At 36.5% G+C, this 22,852-nt stretch overlaps 1 protein-coding gene across 4 annotated transcripts in view; it reads left to right on the top strand.

Moving 5' to 3' along the window:
* The window catches only part of LOC115211092 (serine/threonine-protein phosphatase 6 regulatory ankyrin repeat subunit A), an 86,321-nt gene extending 77,346 nt beyond the window's left edge, over positions 1-8,975 (top strand). For 3 of the 4 annotated variants that reach the window (XM_029779982.2, XM_029779983.2, XM_036502485.1), the window contains one exon: positions 8,192-8,975. In XM_029779982.2, coding sequence (XP_029635842.1) covers positions 8,192-8,383 — 192 coding nt within the window. In that variant the 3' untranslated portion in view covers positions 8,384-8,975. Of the gene's footprint in view, positions 1-6,714; positions 6,810-8,191 lie in introns of all 4 variants that reach the window. The other variant, XM_036502486.1, reaches the window with a different exon arrangement.
* Positions 8,976-22,852: the final 13,877 nt, after the last annotated feature.

A 22,852-nucleotide genomic window follows, 5' to 3' on the forward strand; every position in this document is an offset into this window, starting at 1 on the left:
ATTGCATGTTGACAGATTGTACATTCTTATACTAATAACACAGCTGAACAAACAAGTTAACTTCCTATTTGGCTACTTGAAATACGCAGAACATTTAGACTTGTTTGCATCCAAGTAAAGGTAATGTTTATTGTATCAAATTTTGTCTTTGATTTATTATTTACTAGCAGTATCGCCTGGCATTACTCAGGTTTGTTTCAACCCTTTAGAATTGGAATTTTTGAAAAGTAAAAATTTTGCATTATGTAGCTTGTTATTCTCTTTAAGTGAACATTTTTCTGGTTGAAATACACCGAAAAATAATGACACAGCAGTCAAAAACTCGTAAAAAATAGGGATTTTCATAGAAAAAAAGCACCTTTTTGATGTAAATAATTTTTGGTGTTAACATGGTCCGATTTGAATTTTTTCTTCTACGGAAGGAAGAGCAAGCCTTCTTCTATCATACTATCAATTTTGGTCAACTTGCACCACAGGGTCTCGAAGGAGATAGTGTTAGTTGAAGGCTACCAAACCTGCCATACGCAGACAACTTCAGCTTTATATATATAGAGATTAAAATTACTGAATGCTTTTGAGGCATGAGACTGAATAGCTATGATGTTCAGAAACTAGATTACTGACCATCATAATCATTTAAAGTCCATTTCCTTTGCAGGCATCGGGTGGACAGTTTGACAAGATCCAGTGAGCCATAAAGCTGCATCAAACTCTAATGTCTGTGTTGGCATGGTTTCTACAGCTGGATACCCTTCCTAATGCCAATTGCTATACAGTGTGTACTGGGTGCTTTTCTCATGCTACTGTCACTGAGTAACTTGCAAGACAAGAAAAGAATAGAAAAAGAAAAGAAAATGCCCATCCTTGACTAAGTGGGCCACTACATGGAAATTAGTATCTAGCTAGTACATGGTCTGATCAATAAGTATCCGGACTGTTGCCATAGTAATGAAGCTAAAGCACACAGAGTGAATCCACTTAACACATTGACCTTGAACTCCGTTGTGAATGCATACTAAGTTTTAACGTTCTAGCTCATTTCCACTGCTTACAGCAGTGCTTGGAAGGAAGGTGTGTAGCATGTGATTGCCGCATTGACCATGACAGAGAAAACTGAGCAGAGAATCTGCATCAAATATTGCCAAAAGCTTGGCAATACCTGCTCAGTGGCCTATGCAAAGTTTTCAAAAAGTTTCCATCATTCTCAACACAATCAAGATCTTGTGCAACTGAAATCTGAGTGCTGAAGCCTGAGTGTCTTTTTGGTCAGTTGAAAGCAGTTTTGGCACAAACTTGGCAGACACACATCTCATACCCAAATCTTCAATGATAATGGACTGAACTGAACCATAACTAATCTGCACATCCTCTGATAACTCATAGATGATGATTCAAGGATTTCCCCTCACAGCTACATGCACATCTGTGATGTTTATCTCAGTTCTGCTGGTTGCAGGTCTCCCAGAACGTTCATCACTATCGACATTTTTTGGCCATCTTGGAAACGTCTGAAACACTCGTGCACTTGTGTACAGCTCATAAACTCCTCTCCATACACTTTCTGCAACTTAGTGTAGGCTTCTGAGCAGGTATCGCCATGACAACTTTCACTATCGTGATCAATACAATGATCACACGCTACACACCTTCCTACCAAGCACTGCTGTAAACAGTGGAAGTGAACTAGAACATTAAAACTTAGTGCACATGCACAGTAGAATTCAAGGTCAATCTTAGCCAGGCAGCTTCATTTTGTGTGCTTTAGCCTTGTTACTATGGCAACAGTCCAGATACTTATTGATCAGACCTTGTACATATGTTGTTATGTTGTTCCCTTGGTCAAGGTAAAACATTCTGCTTGCCACAGTCTACCTGGTTGGCGACAACTTCCACTTCTATTTTACAATCAAGTTAGTTGTTTATGGTAAAGAAAACATCTAACTGTAAAAACTCATTTCTTCAAACAAATGCAAATTTGCAAAATTCATCTCACCCATGTTTACATAAAGAAATTGATGTTAAACTGTAATAAAATATAAATAATATGGTTCTACATATTTTACTGGTTGCATTTATTACACTGTGGCCATGCTGGAGCACTTCTTCAAGGGTCTTAGAAGAGTATATTGTTTCCAGTACTTTTTTTCTGGTGCTTATTTTCTTGACTTCAAAATAGACTGAAAATCAAAGTCAACAAAGCATGAAGAGATGTGATCAGCATGGATTAAAATACCACAAGGTATTTTCATATGACTGTTCAATTCTTTGCATCCCACACTGATAAGTACACACACATAGATGTAGGTTGAAAGAGTTCCACATAAATTTAGAACCCAAAGCCTTCAAACTTAGTAGTCAAATATCTCAGTTTTATCTACATTCAATAAATCCTGTTGAGTCAAAGATGATATAAAGACTTCATAATGTCCGTCTATATTAACAATGTATTTGTTGAAAATTATTGATTTACTATGCTTTTTGTTTTGTTTTGTTTTGTTTTAATTCAAGCAAATGTAAACTTTAGTAGAATTATTGAATCTATATATTTCTTACCTGAGGATATATTAGTTGCTGCTGTTGTGAAACCATAGGTTATCCATGATTAACCCTTTTGTTACCATATTTCTGTTGAGATGTTCTGGGTTTCTTTCAATTAATTTTAAATATAACAGAGAATCTAGTAAAATAACTTAGTTATCGTTAAGCTAGTGTTAGGAACATAAATTGTGACTAAGGTTTGGTGGAAGATTTTAATTCAGAACATTTGAAAACAAGACATTTATACTACTTAGACAGAGGTGGTTTCAGTCAGGTTGGTATCAAAAGGGTTAAAAAGAACCTATGATCAAAGCTATTCCGGCCATGACTTTATGAATGAAGAACATTTAAATTCTATTCATAGCAAGTTGAGCAACTACAAAGGGACTTCCTTGTTGTTTTGAGACATATAAAAGAAATGGTGTAGGAGAGATTCTTGTTTATTCTGAGCGTTCTCTTAGTTAAACTTCTCTTGACCCAAAGATTGAAGAATGACAAGCAATGAATAGATCCAATATGATTTTTTGGTTTAATCTTTTCACTGGTAGCCAAGTACAACTAAACATTTTTTATTTACCTTTCTCCACCACAACATTTTGGTATTGACATCTATAGCGGTTTGGTTACTGTTAGTGTAATGCTACTTTTATATGTTTCCTATTTGGAAATAGATAATAAATATATTTTACTTTTGAAGTAGGAATATATATTGATAAACCCGTCACTTATAACTTACTTATAAGTGTTATTATTATACATAAATCCTGACTCCAGCTACATAAACGCCACAGCGAGAAATATATTCTCTGAAACGCTAACTGACATTTTATGTGTGCATGTATGTTGAAGATAAATAAATTTGTGTTCTTTTAACCTCTATCAAAAAATACAATTTCATAATTACAGAAATATATTTCATTAACAAGTTGAAGAACATGAATAAAGAGAAAATAATTACCACATTAGTTTATTTATGTATATTTAGCATTTATAGTACAATTGGAAAGTAAAGTCATTTTGTCGTAGAGAATTACGACTTAAAAGTCACACTAGCTAATTCTTCATACTAACTACTAGTGTTCCCAACAATTCAAATATGCCTTGTTGGATTTTTATCATAGACATGGCATAAAAAATAACCAATATCTCAAAGGAGTGAGTGTCGTGGAGTTTAGTAACATCCCACAAACACTAAAGTTTTCCCCAAAAATTCAGGGTTCAACTTGACTTTAAAGAATTGAAATCGCATAAAAATATTCTTTTACTAATTTTCAGAATTCCTATATGAGCAGTTATTTCAACCAATGGGAAAACAACAATCATATTTCCTCGGCAATACAACATTACGTCATATTGCCAGCTGCCACAAATTGGTGGTGCTATTTGAATGGCTGCAGGTATAGCTATGTGGTTAAGAAGCTTACTTACCAACTAAGCAGTCATGGGTCCAGCCCCACTGCATGGCACCTTCAATAAGTGTCTTCTACTGTAGCCCTAGGCTGATCAAAACCTTGTGAATGGTCTTGGTAGAGAGAAACTGAAAGATATATGTGCATATGCATGTATGTTTGTGTGTGTGTGTACATGTATATAATGTGTATGAGCGTGTGTGTGTGTGTATATGTGTGTACCCTTGTCCTGACATCACATGATAGTTATAAATAAGTGTCGCCTTCATACAAGTAGTGCCCCCTGTTTCCAGCCACAAGGAAATATGACCTTGCTTGGAAACAGGTGAGGGTTGATGACAGGAAGGGCATCCAACCATAAAAAAATCTGCTTCAACAAATTCCATCCATCCCATGCAAGCATGCAAAAGTAAGTTGCTCGTTTCCATACCGTCAAAACGGTAGAGGAGTAGGGGCTGAAACCAGATGTGGTTCCTCCTGATGATGTCTTGAGCAAACTGGATCCTATAAAGGAGCTGTTGTGGTAGCAAACCACGAAACACGGTTGAAATTCCCTCATCACACTTTCTGCCCTTCATCTTCTACTACACTCTCACCCAAAGTACACAACTCTACTCCCATAGTCTTACAACTTTTACCCATCCGTCCTGATTCTCCTGTCAAGGCTATCTTGATCTTCTGGTCATCTTCTCAGAATTGCTACCTTGAGTGAACAAATGCATCATAGAGCATTTGTTCTAACAGGATACAAAACAACTTCACCAGTGCCAATACCACAATAAAATGCACTCACTACACTCTCTAAAGGAGTCGGTTATGGGAAGGGCATCCATCCACAAGAACCAGGTCAATAAAATCTATGACTGAAATACGATCCTACAACTCATCTAGGAGAACAGTAACTCCAAATAAGAATTGACTTGGATCTTGATGACACATTCAGCCTATGCTTGCATGGAAAACACATAAAATGTTGGTGAGGAGAAGGGTTGTATGGACCAGTAGGGTTTGTTCTGTTTTTAGATACCTTTCTAATATCAGACACTCAATTTGAAACAAGAGTGTCATTTTTTTTTTTTTTTTGTTAAGCTTTGTGTTAACTCAAATTGTTTTTTAGAATCATCTTATAATTAGATTAGATTTCTCATCACTTAATTGTTTGGTTTTTTTTTCTTTCACACACCCTGTATCGGTTGCTCTCCCGACTGTGTCTAGGTGTATTTCCAATTCATTCAAATGGATAATAGTCAGCATTTCCAGTCTTACCCCACAGCACTTAAATTGTTTCAAATTTTGACACAAGGTCTGCACTTTTTAAATACTCAACTAATATTTTACTAAATCAACCCAGGAGGAATAAAAAAAAGCAAAGTTGACTGCAGCAGAAATTGAGCTCAAAAACTCAAGAGATCTTGACAAATGCTATCAAGTATTTTCCCACTGCTCTAATAATCCCACCACTTTGTAGTTTGTCCCATACCACCTAAATTAAACTAGATTTATGCTGAGCTATTTTGCTATTGACCTATGTTAAATTTATTCAATTTTTTTTCTGTGGAAAATAATTCGTGAAAGAAAATTTAGCTTTTGACATTTTTTTTATTAGAGTATGCTTGTTTACCTAAGCCATACAGGTTTTTTTTTGTTGCACGGTCATGTTTTCTTTGTTGTATTATATAGTTTACTGTCTTTGTTATAGTTTTTTATTGTTAAGCCTACCTGTGACACAGATGTTTTGAAGAGCTGAAAAGTAGTTAAAAATAGTAATAAGCAAATTAGGTACATCTTGCCATCTTAAAAAGTAAAAAAATAAACATCAGATTATATTTGTAATATTAAATCAGATGAGCATGACTGGAATATCTTTGATTATAGCTTTGTTTAATCAGGCCTATTTTCAATATGTGCTGGAACTTTGGGGTTTATTGACTGGCCCCAGGTAACCATCTTTTGCTTACTGAGGACCTCTTCCCATTGTTGCTGTTTTTGTAATTGTTATTTGTTGGTACTGTTGTTAATTTTGTTTTATACGGTCTGATGTACCACTCTAGCTGTGTTGTATCCTATCTTTCGGACATTCCTCTTTGTTGTTAAGCCCTAGTGACACATAAAGGAATTATCATCATCATTATTATTGAGGTGGCAAGCTGGCAGAATCGTTAGCATGCCAGGCAAAATGCTTAGCAGTATTTTGTCTGCTGCTACATTCTGAGTTCAAACTTTGCCTTTCATCCCATCATCATCATCATCATCATCATCATCATTTCCATTTCACTTCTCAGAGCTCTCAATTTTACTTGCTCCAATTAATTAAGAGCAGACAGCAACCTGTTGTCTCACAGTGTCACCCTCCACAATACCTAACACCCATCTCAAAATTCTCCTTGTTCCCAAGGAGCAGTTTTCCAAGTATGTTCTGTCCTCATGTCAATTCCACTTTCTCCGACATACTTCTCAAACCTGGTGGTTAGTACTCCCAGAGCCCCTACAACTACTGGAATGACTGTTACTCTCTTCATTGCCTACATTCATAGTTTTTTTGTTTTTTAGTAGCTTGTATTTTACTATCTTTTCCCGCTCTTTGTCACATACATGTATGCCCCCAGGTATGGCATATCCACAATAACAATGTCTGGTCTCTAAGCATCAACCACTGAGTCACACTGGATTGCTTGTGTTGTGTCTTCTCAAGGCCACAATGGAAATAACTACATTTTTCCCATGTAAACCAAAATAATTTCTTTGTTTTCTGTCTTCTCAAATACAGCAACAAAATCTTCCCCCACTACTACTTTTGAATTTCCTTGCTGATTCAAATCAGCTAACTCAAGACTGCAATGGAAATAGCTACATCTTCTTCATGTAAATCGAAATAATTTTTTAAAATTTCTTTTCTTATTTACTCTGTAAGAACAGCCATGTTCTATGAAATATTTAAACTAATAAATTCTGTTGTGTTCCCTTTCCCCGAGCCCCTCTCTCTCCCTGTCAGGCATGTCTTTCTTGTTTGTTTTGTGTTTTCTCACACATAACAGCATCTTCCTTCACTGGTGATGTGTTCACCCACCCCACCCCTACCAGCTCACTTTCTTGTATACAGCTGCACAGTTAGACACACCCTCCTCTGCCCCATCTTTCTTAATCTCTTTCCTCACGTCTTCTTCCTCGTCCTGTTACATTCGCCACCATATTCTGCTCAATACTACAGATTTGCTTGTCAATTGTTTGACCTTCGGGCATGTCCCTTCGCGGCTGATAATATATGCATCTCTGGTCACGAGCAGTAGTGGAGGAGCATCATAGCCAAGTGTTGAGAGGAATTCTTTGGAGTTTAAATAATTCATCACTGGAAATATGGATGTTTCGTTCAACAGCCTTAAACAAACCTTATTCAGGGACCTTTTGAGCAGGATGGGTTACTCAACCTGAAGAAAATTCTGACTGGGCCCCACCTGCAAGGTCATGCACTGTTTCTCTTGATATGAGATCATCTTGTCGCACACATATGGTTGTAATGCATGTGCCTGGTGTACCCTTATCAGATGGGTAATCATGATGGGTATATTAGGCTCCATATATTTGTACCCCAGTGTCACTTTGAGGGCATGTACTGCTCTCTCACTCAATAATAATAATGATGATTATTATAGTAATATGCAACACCAGGCAGTGGCTCTCATGGCTTCGGATCTTAACTGACTGGAGGTGTTATCATGTACATGTTTTTTTGTCTTGGTATAAAAAGATGGGCTACAGCAAATATTTTACTCAATACCACAGATTTGCTTTCCAGTTGCTTACCTTAACCAGTTGAGTATGTTCCTTAGTGGCTGACAATATGTGCATCTCTTAACATGAGCAGGAGTAGTGGGAAAGCATCATAGCCATGTATTGAGAGGAATTCTTTGGGGTTTGAAGAATTTAGCTCTGGGAACATAGGTGTTTTGTTCATCAATCTTGAACTTATTGCAGCAGTCCTTTAGTTTTTCTAAGCCCTTTAAAAAAACTTGGAAAGTTGGGTCTCCAACCCGGCCTTTTGAAATATCCTTACAGCCAGGAATTTTTCAGCACCCCCTCATACCCTTCAAAGCTACTAAAGTGTACATCATTGATACACTAGTATCGATTCAATCAATTACACCCCTTTCACAAATTATATGACTGTGTATTTGTGTCACTAAATCCTTGTCGTTGTTTTACATTGTTATTACTTACCAAATTTTTTATTTTCCTTCTTTCCTCAGGTACAAATGTGCAGTAGTTACCAGCATGTTGCACCTTGGTTTAAACTGCTTATCTACCCACAACGCTCTTTAATGGACTGGTGCCGAATAAGCATTCGCAGGAACTTACGTAATTGTGTAGATGACAGCATTGAAGAGTTGGAAATTCCTTTGGAACTTAAACATTTCCTATCATTAAAAGAATTCACATGATGCTAAACCCAGACCTCTTTTAATATTTCATTTTATATTCTACCTTTTGCAGTTGGTACCATCAATGCGAAGGACTATCATTGCATTTGTCAATTCAATTTCTCTGAAGAACTGGATGCCTAAATACAACAGCCATCCTTGCTGCTACCCCAAATTCTTTCTTAATAATACCCGAAAAGCAAATTATAGTGCAAAACTGTAAAACTCACAGTATGTGTTTGTTTGTGTGTGAGTATATATATATATATATATATATATATATATATATATATGCATATATATATACAGTAGCTGTTTATTTATTTTGTGATACTGAACCAAAAAGAGCTCATGATAATCTTTTGTTAGAAGTGTGTGTGTGTGTTGAGTCTGATACTCATTGATATAACAGGATTACATATACACCCTATGCCCAAACGTAAAGATTTCATGCAATCAACCAATCAACTATATTGCATGCTTGACTGTATTCATCAATGCACTGTGAAATAAGTACATATATATGTATATATCTGTAAAATAATATGTGACAATTATTCGGACAATTATTCGGCATCCGAAACTCAGAGTTTTATCTTGGCTACTGAATAATTGTCACATATTATTTTACAGATAAATTTCCTCTATTTACATAATATTGAGGTCTCTTTCTTTTGTTATCTTACCGTTTTTACCAATATATATATATATATATATATATATTTATTATATAGAAGGAGCTTCTACAGGACTAGAACTGTTTCATTCAAGAGAAATCTCAGGAAGCTCCTGAAGCTTCCTGAAGATTTCTCTTGTATGAAACAGTTCTAGTCCTGTAGAAGCTCCTTCTATATATAAATTAATTTTACTCTACTATGTATTGAGTACCTTATTTACTGTGGTTAACCCCGAATCAACCCGGGACCTACATATATATATATATATATATATATATATATATATATATATATATATATTTTTTATTATATAGAAGGAGCTTCTACAGGACTAGTACTGTTTCATTCAAGAGAAATCTTCAGGAAGCTTCCTGAAGATTTCTCTTGAATGAAACAGTACTAGTCCTGTAGAAGCTCCTTCTATATAATAAATTAATTTTACTCTGCTATGTATGAGTACCTTACTACTGTGGTTAACCCCGGATCAACCCGGGACCTACATATATATATATATATATATATATATATACAGTGTACATTTAAACACATAAGAGGCATCCATCATAGGATTCCTTGCATGCTAGAGAGAACAGTTAAATACCAAACCACTATTAGGGATAAAATTTTGAAGGAATGAAAAATAAAAACATCTGATTACCCTTTGATTTTATTAATTATATATATATGTATATATATATATATATTTAATTATATACATATAAAATTTTATTTACCATATTGAGTACTCTCTCACTCACTTTTGTCCTTTTACACACAAAAATGTTGGTGTAAAAACACACACACACACACACAGACATATGTTGCTACTTTCGAAACAGTTACAAATAAAGAAATTAAGAAAAAAAAAAGTGAAAAGTCTTTCAAAATTCATATTTTTTAAGATGGATATTTTTTTTTTATAAGATTTTAATCATTCAGAGAAGCTCTTGTTTTAAATTAAAACATAAGGTTTCATCTATTGTGATTGATTGATTAATTGATTTGATAATTGGATTAATATTGATGACAGTCTGGAATGTTATGATGGAGATAATAAAATTTACAATAAATATATAAATAAAAACAAAAAGCAAATAAATCTTGTATAGTTGTTGTTCATTCTTTGATTTTTTTCTTTAATACGCCTTACTTCCCTAGGCATGGATGCATTGAAACTCCAACATCTGGCAGCTGACTTGGCAAACACCCATAAAATTATATATATATATATATATATATATATATATATTCCTTTACTACCCACAAGGGGCTAAACATAGAGGGGACAAACAAGGACAGACAAAGGGATTAAGTCGATTACATCGACCCCAGTGCGAAACTGGTACTTTATTTATCGACCCCGAAAGGATGAAAGGCAAAGTCAACCTCGGCGGAATTCGAACTTGTATGTGTGTGTGTGTGTGTGTGTGTGCACGTGCTAGAAATAGCAGCTAAATATCAACCTCAAAAACAAGAAGGCATTTGAGATTACACAGGACAATCAGCTGACAAGCTGGTAATTCAAGTCCACTGCAAGCATTCCCTTGTCTTTTACCTTTTATCTTTTTCTTTATCTCGGTCATCTGACTGCAGCCATGCTGGAGCACACCTTGAAGAATATTTAGCCAAATGAATTGAACCCAGCACTTAATGTCTTTTTTAAACCTGGTTCTTATTCTATCGGTCTCTTTTGCCAAATTACACACACACACACACACATACATATATATATGTGAGTGTGTGTGTGGCTGTGTGGTAAGTAGCTTGCTTACCAACCACATAGTTCCGGGTTCAGTCCCACTGCATGGCACCTTGGGCAAGTGTCTTCTACTATAGCCTCAGGCCAACCAAAGCCTTGTGAGTGGATTTAGTAGACAAAAACTGGAAGAAGCCCATCGTATATATGCATATGTATATATATATGTGTGTGTGTGTTTGTCCCCTGAACATCGCTTGACAATCGATGCTGGTGTGTTTTCGTCCCTGTAACTTAGCGGTTCAACAAAAGAGACCGCTAGAATAAGTACTAGGCTTACAAAGAATAAGTCTTGGGGTCGATTTTCTCAACTAAAGGCAATGCTCCAGCATGGCTGCAGACAAATGACTGGAGCAAGTAAATGTGTTGCTGAAAATCCACTTAAATTTCAAAAACTCGTGAATGTTTAAATTACATTTATTTACATATGTACCAAACTAGTTTCAACAATATTTTTTATTTATCACTGGTAAAAGTGTAAAAACATCGTTATAAATTTCAATGTGGACAAATCAAAATTAAATTAAAATATTTCAATGTTGATAAAATATCATGTTCAAAACAGAATGTGTAAGCTTGAAATTAAAACTGTATATTAATTTGTTAGAATGTATAAGGTTCATTAATTTCAGTGGTGGTCGACAAGTCATACTGAAAAAAAACTGTGAAAATTGAAATTACAGTTTCTCATATCTTTAAACAGTCGGTTCCACATGTAATGGTATGTTTTAGGGAAAGATGTATTTATAAATTTTTTTCTGTGATCAGATCTTCCTTGGTCAAGCATTTCGTTCTGCTTGGTTGGTTTCTTTACAGGATACAGTTATGGGTCGTTCCAGTTGGTTGGTTTTCTTAAAGGGTCTTTTTGTTGTATTTGTTGAAGTTTGGTTTCGATTGGTTTGAAATTATGTGACGTCAGCAACTCCAAACCAATCGAAACCGAACTTCAACAAATACAACAAATGCACCTGTAACAAAATATGTGTCACTAAAGAATATAACAGCTGAATAAAGAAAATTTGGACTGCAGAACACCCTGCATTCAATAAAAGTGGCCTACAATGTGTTTGCAGTGCCAGTACTCATACCAACATTTGATTGGATGCTTGATGAAATCTGAGCCATTGATGTGAAAACCTGAAAAATACTAACAAGCACACATAATTTCCACATAAACAGTGGTGTAGACCACTTCAACCTAAAATGAAAACAAAGCAGCAGAGGCTTAACATCGATCCAGAATGCCTTTGAATGTTGTATCATATCCCTTCGGCAATATCTTTTAACCACCAAGTGTTGAAGTGCATCCCTTGACCAAGTTTGTATACATGAGGCTGATAACATCATAAGACTTGGAAGACAGTTCCTTGAGCAACACTCCTTATCAGATAATCTAGAATATATGCCCAAAGAAGCCACACAACTCTACTGCAATGAATCATCAGATGAAAGGACGAGCCTATATGAGCAGAAGACTAGGCATTGATATATTAGTAGAAAGCTCCGAGATAATAGTAGCATTGAGCATCAAAGCAATCTATCATGGACCAATAGCTACCTTCCACTTTGAAGGGCATGCATTTTCAATCCAGGAACAGGAAATATCAACCAATTACCTGATGCACAAAAGGGATAGAGATGCGGGAAAAGCAGAAAAATGTGACAACCGATGCAGACTTTGTGGAGTTAACACTGAAAATATCACCCACATCATAAGCAGTTATCCAAAAATGTCATCATGGTATTATCTACTGATGAGACATGATATAGCAGGGACACTCTATAATGAAATCCATCATAAGGAAAACCCCGAAGACAAAGAAATAAGATCCCACAGTATGGTAGAAGCCAAAGTCAGTCGTAATAAAAAGGAACACTGATGGAATGTCCCAGTGAAAACCTCAATAAAATGTAAGCACCGGATACGTTGGACACCGGTTACACTGGACACCTTATTAGAATGAAGGATAGCAGAGATCCCTAAGCAAATGCTATATGGGGAACTTGTAAGTGGAAAGAGAGCCCAGGAGAAACCAAGGCTGTGATTTAAGGACATACACACATACATACATTCTCTTATTCATTTACTCTTTTACTTGTTTCTGTCATTTTGATCGTGACCATGCTGGAGCACCGCCTTAAAGGGTTTTACTTGAAGAAATCGACCCCAAGACTTGTTCTTTAGAAGCCCAGTAATGATTCTATTGGAATCTTTTGCGAAATTGCTAAGTTATGCAGGACATAAACACATCAGCATCAGTTGTCAAGAGATGACAGAGGTATACATTCATTACATACTTACACACAAACACACATACACAATGATGGCAGTCAGCTCTGTAATGATTATGATCATTGCTTGTTAATGAGCTGCAATTTAACCCTTTAGTATTTAAACCGGCCATATCCTGCCAAAATATTTAATCTGTTTTATGTTCAAACTGACCAGATCCAGGCTCTCACACCTACCCTACAATGTTATTCTACATTAAGTAATTACACCATCAAGATCTTGAAGATATGAGATAATGCACGATTAATTCAAATCAATGGGAATCAATAAGCATTATGTTTGATAGAATAATCGGAACACTAAAGGGTTAAAGATAAATTTTCAACCCTGCTCATGATTTGCTGCCTTTACTATAACTATTATATAAATGTGTTCTGTTTGCTGGAGGCTGCCTCAAAATGGTAGTGTCACAGAGAGAGAGAGAGAGATAAAGAGAAAGAGAAAGTGAAGGAGTGTGTGTGTGTACTCAAGGGGAAAGTTTTTTTTTTCCTCTCTTGTTCTTTCTCTTTGCTTTTTTTTTCCTAGTTTTCCATATTAAGCCTCTGGTGTATTATACAAATGTCTCAATTAAAGGCAAATACACAATCATAACAATTGGCATTGTGTACGAACATGTCTCAATAGACTTCCAATAAAGAGATAAAGTTTCAAACATGATTGGCAGACATTGTCTTTTTTTTCAAGAGGCAATGATCTATTTTTACCCTCATCACTAGCTTTTGTTCATGTAACATGGCTAACTAGACCAGCCTAGAAAGACAAACTCGTTTACAAGTTGATTATTGATCTTTTATAGGGTTTTCTTTCTCTCTATCTCACTTCAGTTTTGCATATCTAACAAGACTTGTTTTATATTGTTTGAACACATTCAGTGTATTTTTATCCCCTTTGGGCCTTTAACCTTTCACATGAATATTACCCAGTTTTTACATTGGATTTAAAAGACAGTCTTTATCATTTAACTTCAAATTTTTGAGTGGGTATTGTCCCAAGAACATAATTCTCCATAAAACAGACACTTTGGAGTTCTTTTGTATTCTATGTGAACTGCATGGCCTGCCCACTTTGGTCTGCTACATTGTAAGAGGCGGCGAGCTGGCAGAAACTTTAGCACACCGGGCGAAATGCTTAGCTGTATTTCATCTGCCACTACATTCTGAGTTCAAATTCCATCGAGGTCAATTTTGCCTTTCATCATTTCAGGGTTGATTAAATAAGTACCAGTTACACACTGGGATCAATATAATCGACTTAATCCATTTGTCTGTCCTTGTTTGTCCCCTCTGTGTGGAGCCCCTTGTGGACAGTAAAGAAATAAGAAAGCTTCTATGCATGCAATATTTGCTAGCACCAAAACTTCAATATTCCTTACATAGTCTCACCAAGATGCAAGCAAAATTTTTCAATGTGGCTGTGTGGTAAGAAGTTCGCTTCCCAACCGCATGATTCTAGGTTCAGTCCAGTTGTGTGGCACCTTAGGCAAATGTCTTCTACTATTGCTCAGGGCAAACCAAAGCCTAGTGAGTGGCTTTAGTAGACTGAAACTGGAAAAAGCCCATCGTGTGTGTGTGCTCATGTGTTTTGTCCCCACTACACCACTTGACAACCAGTGTTGGTTTGTTTATATTCCCTTAACTTACCAGTTCAGAAAAAGAGCCAACAGAATACGTATCAGGCTTAAAAAAGAAAAGTACTGGAGTCGATTCATTTGACTAAAAATTCTTCAAGGTGGTGCTCTAGTATGGCCACAGTCTAATGACTGAAACAAGTAAAAGAAGACACTTTTATTTTAAATGTTCCAACCAATTAACATGTTCATGTTCCACAGCAATATGTGGAGGCACATGGCCTAGTGGTTAGAGCAGCTGACTCGCAGTCGAGGGATCACGGGTTCGAATCTCAGATCGGGTGATGTGTGTGTTTTTGAGCAAAACACCTAAGCTCCATGTGGGTCCGACAGAAGGTAATGGCGAACTTCTGCTGACTCTTTCACCACAACTTACTCTCACGCTTTCCTCCTACATCTTGCAGCTCTCCTGCGATGAACCGGCATCCCGTCCAGGTGGGGAACCTATATGCCAAGGAAACCGGGAAACCAGCCCTTATGAGCCAGGCATGGCTCGAGAAGGAACAAACAAAAAACAACAGTCATAAAAATACACACAGACAAAATCATGTTTAAAAATAGATATTTTATTGTCATTTTTTAAATTTATCATTGAGACAATAATGAAGATTATCATTTTCCAAAAGATATCCATGACTTCTGTGTTCTATTTGCAGTTTTGTCATCAAGATTTACATCCTTATTCAACATGCTGTCAAGATATTTGAGAGAAGACTTTTAAAAATGTTTACCATATACCATTATTTCTGGATTCACATGAAGCTTTTCTAGGGCAAGATTGATAAAGAACAACAGTTTTAGCAAGTGACCAATGAAATTTTATTCATAGACATTTGAAGAATTTTTTTTCATTGTGCACTACAACACTGGACAATAATCTCCAGTGTGCAAGAGCTCTTTTATTATAAATGCTAAAGTGAGTAATTTAGGATTGTTTTAGGTTGAGTAAACTTACCAGTTGTGTAGTAGCAAAGGCCATTATTGTGGAAGCACATGGCTTAGTAGTTAGGATGTTGGTCATACGATCACAAGATTGTGGTTTTGATTCCTTGACCAGAAACACATCATGTTCTCAAGCAAAACACTTCATTTTATGTTACTCCAGTTCACTCAGCTGACAAAAATGAGTAATCCTGTAATGGTCGATCATTCTTGTTTCTTATTTCCCACAAGGGGCTAAACATAGAAGGGACAAACAAGGACAGACAAAGGGATTAAGTCGATTACATCGACCCAGTGTGTAACTGGTACTTAATTTATCGATCCCGAAAGGATGAAAGGTAAAGTCGACCTCAGCAGAATTTGAACTCAGAACGTAAAAGCAGACTAAATACTGCTAAGCATTTTGCCAGGCGTGCTAACAATCCTGCCACCTCACCGCCTTCATTTTGGCAAATAGATAAGACACACTCAGGAAGAATATATGCACCATGGAAACAGGAAACTAGCCCTATGAATATATATGACACAGGTAGAATCTTATAGGCCATCAAAGACTGAGTTGTCTTTGATGCTTTTGTAATGTTGCTTTTTTCTAGGTAGAGGTGTTGGCTCTACGCAAGCCCAGTTTTACCTCTGGGATGAGTTGGTCCATATTATTCTGGCCTCTATCCGTTAACCTGTTCAGCACGGTAGATCCTACAAGGAGCTTGCACTCTGCTGGCATATTAAGTACTTCATACATTAGACTTTTTAATGGACTGCTCAAATAGAACTGACCATAGCCATAACAACAATGAGTTATATGAGCTAATGCAGGCAAACCTTCCACAGGAAACTCAATTGAAAATATATACAATAGCATTTTCCTTTTCTTTGATTACCTCTCAACAACCAGCTAGCAAACAAGTATTGTCTGTTATTATAAAATGTTCTAAAAGCTTCTACTTTAGCTGGAACAAATTTTATCATTATATTTCCTAACAATCATTTTGCTATATTTTCTTTAATAGTTGAGCAAATTTAATTGCTATTTTCTAGGAATCTATGTAGTCAAGCAACTACATAAAGTCTCCCTCATTGGCTTGTTATATTACTTGTATATTTGGGCAGATGAGATGAAAACATCTACTGATGATTGAAGCACCAGGCAAGCCACAGCATGTTACCTCATTGTAACCAGAACCTAACTGTTTTTGAGTGTGTCTTATCTATTTGCCAAAATGTCTTTGCCATTGTAACCACGAATATCTCCAACAAATTTCAGACAAACCACCTACACGCAGATATACTGCTGCAAACAACAACTTTTTAATTGAATGGGCAATGATACCTAAAAATAACTATACAAAAATACATTACTAAATGTCCTTTCCTGGTGGTGCTAGTAAGTTAGCTATGGCCTGGGCCAATGTGGCCGAAACCTATCTAAGTATCTCAGCTGCACACACAAACCAACACTTTTCATTGCTGGCTGTTTTTTTCTTCCTTAATGCATTTGTGCAGAATCTTTATATGAAATAGCCACTTAGTTAATTAACTACAAATAAAGAAACTGAAAAGGTGGTAATTCAAACAATGTTGATCTAAGAACATTAATAGATCAGATGCTTCTTAACCCTTTCGTTATCAACCCAGTTGAAACCGGCTCTTGCTCTGAGTACATATGTCTTGTTTTCATAAGTTTTAAATCAACATCTTCTACCAAACCTTAGTCACAATTTATGTTCCTGACACCAGCTGAAAGATAACTAAGTTATTTTAATAAATTTTTTTTTTATATTTAAAGTAATTGAAAGAAACACAGAACATCTCAAAATAAATACAGTAACGAAAGGGTTAATGGCAAGAAGAGCTCTCATCACCTTTCACAAGGCTCCTGAGAGTGGTGGGAGAAAGTGGGGGAGAAACTATGACTCATGGGTTATCTGCAGATCAGGCAGCTGGTCCAAATGTCACAACAGAGAGAAGAATGTAACCAAAGGCACCCAAGGGCCAGAATATGGTGTTAGAGTGGACAATGGATTAAATCTATGACTCATGAGTACATACATCTAACTGCTGCATGGTCACCATGTACCAAACTTCACTTGCATGATCTGGGCCAACATAAGACTATAATAGAAGATATATTCCCACGGTGCCATGCCTGTAGCAAGAATATATGTGAAACAATATCAAAATGCATTTGTGAAAATACTATCTTGCAAACTTAACCCTTTGAGCCCTGACCTCCTGAACCTTATTTGACCATATACCTGGCTTCCTGATGCGCAACACTGGTAGGGCGGTGCTACAGTATAGAGAAAAATAAGCCATCCACTGGTAAACCGATGTTACGAGCTCAAAGGGTTAATCTATAGCAAAATAAGTGATGTCTGGATTTTATGAAATAATCAAGGGTTCTAGATAGGCTGACTACATTAGATTTTATTAGAAAGTTAGAGTTTATGATCAGTATCTTTTGAAGAAATGTTTGAGTTTACAGGACTGAAAATTCTTCATATTAACAGCAAGTACAAATAAATAATATGTAAGTCAGCATCTTTGATATTTAACTAATCACATTCTAGGCAATCTTGAGATAAAATTTAAGAGCTTTTGAATTTTGATTAAGTTGATAGTTGGGATCAGAGGAAACTAAAGATAGACTATCAGCAATTACTCCCTTAGTGAAGAGATGGATCCTTCTTCAGAGAAATGGGCTGATCATTGGCAAGATGGGTCCTTCATTGGTAAAATGCATCTTTTATTGAAGAAATGTATCTTTCATTGGTAAGCTATGTTTTATAAGGATGTTGGATTTTCCTTCATTCTCACGGCAACCCAAACTTATTGCACTTTTACTTTCAAATAGTTGGATATAATTAGTTTTAGATATGTATATGTATATATATATATAACTGGAACATTAATATTGCAATAGTTATGCATTATATATGATATATATATATATATATATATATATATATACTTTTTTATTAAAGCTGCAAAAACATCACAAAAATAGGTTACTCAGCATTTCATGTGTCTGACAGTTGTGATCAAGACTAGAATCTCTCTCTCTCTCTCTTTCTGTGTGTGTATATATAGAGAGAGGGAGGAGAGAGAGAGAGAGAGGGAAAAGAGAGAGCAGGAGAGGAAGAGAGAGAAAGAGAGAGATCAGAATAATCGAAGAATTAAGCATTAATATTTTGAATGCATTTAATATGTATGTTTCAAGTAGTTATGTGCAATAACTGGTATGCAATATCGTCATCATCAGTCAGTATTTCAAAATGAAGTGTCAACTGTTGATGGTATATTACATAACAGTTATATTATGTAATTACTTAAAACATATCTATTAAATGCATTCAAAATATCAAAATTTGGTTTTGATACTATACAACTCATCTTAACAATATGGTCTGCCCTCACTCAGATAATATAGTTGTAATGCAACAAGAATATAGGAATTGAATATTAAAAGAACACTGAGCCAAAAAACACCTGATTCGGTGTGGTGCATGAACGCATTCTACAGAATATATATATGTGTGCGTGTGTGTGTATGTATATAATATATAGATAGGACACTAAGAGATGCAGCAACATTAAGGAAATTAACAGATAAGATAGCTTCATGTGGGCAGGATGCACAGGACAATAGACACAACAGACACTCAGAAAACATTCCATCAACTCCAGGGAGAGAAACTAGAAGTAGTGAGTTTCCGCTACCTGGGTGACCAAGTTAGTAGCGGAGGTGGATGCACAGAGAGTATCACCACTAGATACGAATAGCCGGGGCAAAGTTCAGAAAGCTCCTACCCCTACTGGCAACAAAAGGTCTCTCCCTCAGAGCGAAAGGAGATTGTATGATGCATGTGTGCGAACTGCCATGCTTCACGGTAATGAAACATGGGCAGTGACTGCAGAGGACATGTGTAGACTTGAAAGAAAGAAGCTACATGATCCTGGATGTGTAGTGTCAGTGTGCACGCAAGACAGAGTGTAAGCATCCTAAGAGATGCTGGATATAAGAAGCATCAGATGTGGTGTGCAAGAGCGACGCTTGCGATGGTATGGTCATGTGCTGCGGATGGATGAAGAGAGATGTGTGAAGAAGTGCCACTCCCAAACAGTTGAAGGTATCAGGGGGAGAGGTAGACCCAGGAAGACATGGGATGAGGTAGTCAAGCATGACCTCAGAGCATTGGGCCTCACTGAGGCAATGGCGAAAGACCGAGATCTCTGGAGATATGCTGTGACTGCAAAGACCGGGCTGCTTTCTGCAGCAATTCCACATACCCCCTACCCATTCAAAGTACCTCGGATCCCCAAAGTACCCGGACCCAGTTGCCCCCGTGCCGCTGGCACGTTTAAAAGCTCGAACCGATCGCGACCAATGCCGGACCCCCCGGCCCCTGTGCAGGTGGCACGTAAAAAGCACCCAATCCACTCACGGAGTGGTTGGCGTTAGGAAGGGCATCCAGCCGTAGAAACTCTGCCAAATCAGACTGGAGCCTGGAGCGGCCCCTGGCTTCCCAGACCCCGGTCAAACCGTCCAACCCGTGCTAGCGCGGAAAACGGACGTTAAACGATGATGATGATGATGATGATGATATAGGACTTCACCCAGCGCTTTAAACTAAGCACTACATTGAAGCACATGGATCCTAATCCTCCAAAGAAGTTTTTCCAAGGACTATTATTGAACCCTAAAAGCATAAAGTCTCTACAATTTACTGGTATACTTATTTATTAATTTTTGTATATATGTATTAATATTTTTTTGAAAAAAACATTGTAAATTTCTTTTTTCCCCTTCCAAATCTTGAAAATTCGCCTTGCAATGAAAACCGGTTTAATTTATTATTTTTTCTTTTTTAATTTTCCATACACCCATTTTTATTAAAATTTACTTTCAATTTAGCATTCTGCCTCATTATATTTTTACCCCTCGTATATATATATATATATATACACACACATATATATATGCATGTATGTGTATATATATATATATAGACACATATATTAGATATACATAATATATACACATGCAGGAGTGGCTGTGTGGTAAGTAGCTTGCTAACCAACCACATGGTTCCGGGTTCAGTCCCACTGCGTAGCATCTTGGGCAAGTGTCTTCTGCTATAGCCCCGGGCCGACCAATGCCTTGTGAGTGGATTTGGTAGACGGAAACTGAAAGAAACCTGTCGTATATATGTATATATATATATAAGTGTGTGTGTATATGTTTGTGTGTCTGTGTTTGTCCCCCTAGCATTGCTTGACAACCGATGCTGGTGTGTTTACGTCACCGTCACTTAGAGGTTCGGCAAAAGAGACCGATAGAATAAGTACTGGGCTAACAAAGAATAAGTCCCGGGGTCGATTTGCTCGACTAAAGGCGGTGCTCCAGCATGGCCGCAGTCAAATGAATGAAACAAGTAAAATAGTAAAGAGTATACACACACATGTATATATATGTATGTATGTATCTATCTATATAAATATACACAGTCATAAGTGGAAATTTAAATAGATCCACATTTAAACTTACAGTGAAAAACCAGACAGTATGACTAAATTGCAGATTTTTTTCTCTCTGCATCCAGGAAAAGAGATAAATCTGATTAATTTATAATATTAATTAGCATCTTAACAGAGTTTGATAATTCACTTATTTTTTATCCAGAGTGGACAAAAAAGTTTAACCAATATCTGATGAGGTATTCATAAATGCTGAAACTAGTCAGATTGACACACTCTTTCCTGACCAGAAAATAAAAATTTTTTTTAGTTAACCATAGTGATTATCCTTATATAGTGATGTCAAATATATGTTTACTAAAGAAACATGCTCGTAAGTTTATCTTTACATCGCTAAACATGTGTATGTTTGTGAGCATGCACTACAGGTGAATGCATAAATTTATATCCAAAATATCATTTGCAATAAATTATATGAATGATAGAAAGTAATTGTCACTTGATCTAGTGTATACATTTTTATAAAAGAAACAAATGATCAAAAATATAATTTAAAACTAAAAATAAAATACATAAAGAAGTTCTTTTTCTTCTTCTTTTTGCTTAATGAAAATTCAGATTCTCAGGTGAAATGAGACATGTGTGTATCCACATACCTGTTTTGACAGTAAATGTTGTATTTGTGAAAAGCCAGAGGTTATTTGAATTTAAAATCACAAAAATATGTCCATTAAAGTTGGCCACACCTATCATAGACAAATTACATAAATATCTCAACAACATAAACTTGTTTTAATCATGCATGCTGTGCTCATTCTCTTTCTCTCACTAGCTCATCCTCTCACTTTCTCTTTCTCCCTCTCTTTAATTCTGTTTTATTATGCTTCTACTCTCTCATTTTTGTTATATATTGTACAGGTGGGTGGTTAAGAAGCTTGCTTTTTGCAACCATATCATTTCAGATTCAGTCCCAAAGTGTGGTACCTTCTACCATAGTCTTGAGCCAATCCAATACCTTGTGAGTGAATCTAGTAGAGGGAAACTGTGTGGAAACCTGTCATCATCATCATCAACATTATCATCGATTAACGTCCGCTTTTCATGCTAGCATGGGTTGGACAATTTGATTGAGGTCTGGCAAACCAGATGGCTGCATCAGACTCCAATCTTGATCTGGCAGAGTTTCTACAGCTGGATGCCCTTCCTAACGCCAACCATTCTGAGAGTGTAGTGGGTGCTTTTACGTGCCACCGGCATGAGGGCCAGTCAGGAAGTACTGGCAACGGCCATGCACAGATGGTGCTTTTTATGTGCCACCTGCACAGGAGCCAGTCCAGCAGCACTGGCAACGACCTCGCTTCGAATGTTTTTCACATGTCACCAGCACAGGTGCTAGTAAGGCGACGCAGGTAACGATCATGCTCGAATGGTGCTTTTTAACGTGCCATCGGCACGGAGGCCAGCTTGTTGCTCTGGCAATGATGTCACTCGTACGGTACTCAGCGCTCGAGGATTTATAAATCTCTTATGGAGATTGTTTCATCCAAGTGACACTGGTTTACTATATTATATTGTTGAGAAATATCTCTTCAATATAAAAACAGGCATATTATGAATATCAGATATTATTAAGTTAGAAAATAGATATAAATTAATGGATATAATTTAATTTATTAACATTTTTAATAAGGCCTACAGTTGTTTCAGTTCTCACTCA

The sequence above is a fragment of the Octopus sinensis genome, linkage group LG4 (genome assembly GCF_006345805.1).
Source record: "Octopus sinensis linkage group LG4, ASM634580v1, whole genome shotgun sequence".
Taxonomy (NCBI): Eukaryota; Metazoa; Mollusca; class Cephalopoda; order Octopoda; family Octopodidae; genus Octopus; species Octopus sinensis.